Source organism: Volvox carteri (genome assembly GCF_000143455.1).
Source record: "Volvox carteri f. nagariensis unplaced genomic scaffold VOLCAscaffold_61, whole genome shotgun sequence".
In the NCBI taxonomy this organism is placed as follows: domain Eukaryota; kingdom Viridiplantae; phylum Chlorophyta; class Chlorophyceae; order Chlamydomonadales; family Volvocaceae; genus Volvox; species Volvox carteri.
In genome coordinates this window covers 226115-230408 of record NW_003307604.1, presented here as the reverse complement: position 1 = coordinate 230408, position 4294 = coordinate 226115, and the positions used below count along the sequence as shown (strand labels likewise).

The following is a 4294-nucleotide window of genomic DNA, read 5'->3' as shown; positions in this document are numbered from 1 at the left end:
TAGCGGCGGGCTGTTCCGGGGCATACGACGGCTGTTTGGGAAGGACAGTACAGTGGCGGCAGCGCCGCCGCCGCCGCTGCCGCCGCCGCCGCCAGCACTAACGTTGACGCTCAACAAAAGGCCGACCGGAAATCGCCGCCCCATCAGGGGCCCCATGCTGCCGTACATGTCGCCAGGCTTGCAAACGAACACGCGCGGGAACAAGCGCGGGTCGAAAGAGCTCGATCGACGCTATTTGGGGGGGAGCTGCCGTCGGTACGGAGGCTAAGCAGCGGCGCCGCTGTCGATGGTAACGCAAGCGGCGGCGGCGGCGGTGGTGTGGAGCTCCGGGTGCTCGTACCGACGCAGTCCGTACATAAATCCTTAGAGGTGAGGAGTTGGACTTGACGAGACTGGGGGAGATAACTCGATGGCTCGGAAGTCCAATTCCAATAACTAAAAACACCATCATCATACCATCACGCAAAACCTTAAGACCATTTACTTGTCGCATATAATCCTCCTACACCCTCCTCCTCCCCCACCGTGCCGTACGGCCCATCCCCAGGTTTTGGAGCATCGGGGTCTTCGTACAGGCAAGAGCTTCACGCAAAGGGCCCTGGAGGACCCGAACAACCCCGCGTTTAAGACCGCCAAGCAATTGGCGGCCGTACAGGAGAAGTTGTCGTACATGGAGGATCCCGATTGGAGAGCGAAGGCTGCGGAGATGGGTAAGGATAGATTACTGCCATTGCTACTGCTACTGCCATTGCTGCTGCAATTGCTGCTGCTACTGCTACTGCCACTGCAATTGCCACTGCTATGCTTGCTGCCGAGCTTCCCCGTGTCCGCTATCCATACATTTATTGCCTTGCGTTTGTCCATCAGTTTGTCCATCTCTGTCTGTTTGTATGTTTGTCCGCAGTTACCATGGAGCGGCCGATCCTGATGGCGGAGGGGTGGAAGGTGTAAGGTGCATGGAGGGGGAGAGCCGGGTTGGGCTGGGTTTGGGTTTCGGAGCCCTGTCTGCGTGCGTGCATCTGTGCAGGACATACATACGTCATACACGACGTGTTGATGGACGTGTCGAGGCACGTGACAATGCAGGTACAGCCACCTGGCAATGCTGGTGAACCTGCTGGTGGTTGCAGGGGCCTGGATTCCTGAAAGGCGTGGATGGAAGGCTGGATGCAAAGTTGGGCGGTGCGCCGCTAAATCGACCACGTTTTTTCTTTTCCTTTTCCTTATCCTAAACTCGCATTGGTTTCGGAGGAGGGGAGAAGTAGACCCGGCTCAAGAAGGAGATACAAGCCCGGGGGGTGCGTGCCAGGGCTGGGGCGTTGAAGGGGGTCGGGTGGGCGACGAACCACGAACGAGTGAAGGTGATGCCAAGGGGGGGGAGTAAACCCGGCTGGTTTAAATTTTTTTTTAATATTTTGTTAGCAAGCGAAAAATGACCCGGTGCGGAATCGATCTTGGGGAGCTTGCCTTGTGGGATGAGCTGCTGCTTCTGCGTGCGTTTGCGTGCGTGTGTGTGTGTATGTATGTGCGCTTGCTCTTAGGGCAGGAGGTCTTCTGCGGGGATGGGAGGGCGTGTGATTGCGTGGGCTAATATGTTGGGTTTGGGCAGGTAGGCTGGCTGACGAATGCACTAATTGTTTAAGATGTCCAACTGACAACCGAATAACTAACGACTAAGGCACATGCGGATGTGGTGAGTGATATGACATGAGGTGGTTGTACGACATGTTGCGGAGGCGGTGCAGTTAGGCTGCTATTACTGCTCATGCTGCAGGGGACTCACGGCCTGCGTCGACAATAATTTATGTTAATTAAATAGGTAATAATTTTAATATCAATAATATAAATATTTTGGATGAATTGAAGTACAGGAGGTGACGTATTCCGAAGGAAGGGGGGGTTCATGGGAGACGGGGAGGGGGAAGGAGGTGTTGGAGGAAAAGTTGGGGGGAGCGGGGCTGCTGGGGGAAGCTGCGAAGCACGGGTTGTCTGCCTGTAGGCTTATCTGTCTATCTATCCGTGCATATGTCTGTCTGTGCGTATGTCTGTCTGTGCATCCTGCTGTCTGCGTACCGAACAGAATCCGTCTAGCTGCCTGCCTTGGCATCTCTCTGCCTGTCTGTCTGTCTGTCTGTCTGTCTGTCTGTCCGTTTCGCAGTTTATCTGTCTGTCTGTCTGTAGTTAGACAAATGAAAATTGGGCTGTCGGGGTGTGCGTGTGGAGAAGGGATCTACATCACACACCCTCTACCGGCCCTGGCGGTTGAGAGTTAGTTTACGGTTTTTCAAGCGGTTGGCCAGCGGTTGATTACGTAATTTCGTATTGCGTGCATCAGCATCTTCGACCTCAACAAAATGGAATTAACTACTTTGCGCCGTGTGCTGCCCGCGTCTCCCATTCCTTTTAGAGATGTCGATATCATACCATATTACAAAACATGCCCGTTACAAGATGTCGTACCATAACAAACCGTACCATACGATACCGTACCTAAACGAATGTATGTATGTATGCACATGTGCATTCTCACATCGGGCCGCCATCATGACAGAGCTATTTGCCAAGTTGGGAACGTGCGTGTGGAGGTGCCGTACGGATATCGTACGTACGTGCCGTACGGTTGTGTGTGTTGTAGAGAACATGCATGTGTAGGGGCAACCTCTCTAGGGCGGCTGTTTGTAGCCACCTTTGTTGCTAATCCACTTGTATGTATTTCCCTGTTCGCACCACTTCGGTCAGCTCTCGGCCGTGGCATGCATAGCAGCCTGGACTAGGGGCATAGGGCATAGTAATAATAGATGAGATTAAATGTGGCTTATGATGTAAACTGCAGGAACAGAGCAGCACGCATTGTCGAATCCCGATGGCTACACGACGTGGGGTGGCCAACGGAACAACATGTTTTGCATCGGGTTTTGCTGCACATACATACGCACATACATACGCACATACGTACACACATACATACGCGCATACGTACACACATACGTACGCACATACATACATACATACCTGCCGACTCCTCGGGTGTGTGAGGGGTGTTGAATTGGGAGGTGGCCCACCAACTTGTGGACGGTGTAGGACGTGATTATATCAACTTGCGAGCTGACCAGGAACTAAGTTGAGGCGCCGTTGATCTGTTAGGTTTGGTTGGATGCTGGTGGTGAGTTGCCGAACCCAACGAATACATTCTGAAGTCGGATGGGGTGAATGGATTAGGGTGCCCCTCTAGCAGGGGAGAGCAGGGAACTGCCTCCAAGGGAAAGGGGCCGCTGGTGAAGCTTAACCACCCTGTAACAACATACACGCATTGGTGCGGGAGGTACTCGTGCGTGGGGTAGCTCTCAACTTGGACAGGGACCGCCCGGGTCGCCCACTTGACGTGTTTCGGAGCCGACGTTTGCGTGTGTGTGTGTGTGTGTCTCTGTGTGTGTGTCTGTGTGTGTGCCTATGTGTGTGCCTATGTGTGTGTGCCTATGTGTGTGTCTGTGTGTGTGTCTGTGTGTGTGTGTCTGTGTGTGTGTCTGTGTGTGTGTCTGTGCGTGTGCCTGTGTGTGTGTCGTCCTAGATTTGGCGGGTGAGCGCAGTGAGCTACGATGAAGGTGTTGGCGGCGGTAAAACATCTGATACTGCTGACTCTGGGAATAAATCTGATGATGATGCAGGTAATGTAATGTAATGTAAGAGATGTGGTGACCGTGATCGTGGTGGCAGTGGTCGTGATGATGGTGATAAGGGTTGGTGATAAGAGGTGACGGTGATGGTAGTGATGGTGGTGATGGTGGTGGAATAGGTAATGGTGCCCCAGTACTCTCTTGGCTTTTACCGTCCCACACTAAAATTTACTGAAACGGTGACCGACCTGTTTTGGCCGTACGCTAATCGTACTCCTCACGTGCCTGACAGAAAAGAGAAGGAATGTTCCGAGCAGGTGGCTCAGGGGTCGGGGGAAGGGCTCCGGCCCGCGTATGTCAGCATGTAGGAACAAATACACACACGCGCATACATGCGAGCAGGCAGGTTTGCCTTCCGCAGCAATGGCGATTTCGGTATTGATTGTCTTGGTCAGGAAACGGTCGGTTGAATTGTAGTGTATTATCGAATTTTATTGGGAAGGAAAATCTGAATGACCTGGACAGCGGAGTATTGGGGGATTGCCTGCCACCTTTCAATCTGCCTACAATCTAAATTGTTTAAGAAAGAGCAAGCCCATCTCTAACCTACCTGTCTACCTACCTAACTACGATCAAGCTCATTTGCTAATTTGTTAAACAACGAACTCCGTTCCTTAGCT

The 4294-nt window shown here is 52.6% G+C and overlaps 1 protein-coding gene across 1 annotated transcript in view; it reads left to right on the top strand.

Moving 5' to 3' along the window:
* The window catches only part of VOLCADRAFT_97464 (uncharacterized protein), a gene marked incomplete at both ends in the record, with an annotated part of 3685 nt that extends 1884 nt beyond the window's left edge, over window positions 1–1801 (top strand). The window contains 5 exons of the mRNA XM_002956464.1: window positions 96–369; window positions 548–710; window positions 1028–1086; window positions 1131–1182; window positions 1737–1801. Of these exons, the coding sequence (XP_002956510.1) occupies window positions 96–369; window positions 548–710; window positions 1028–1086; window positions 1131–1182; window positions 1737–1801 (613 nt within the window). The remainder of the gene's footprint in view (window positions 1–95; window positions 370–547; window positions 711–1027; window positions 1087–1130; window positions 1183–1736) is intronic.
* Between the last annotated feature and the right edge of the window lie 2493 nt (window positions 1802–4294).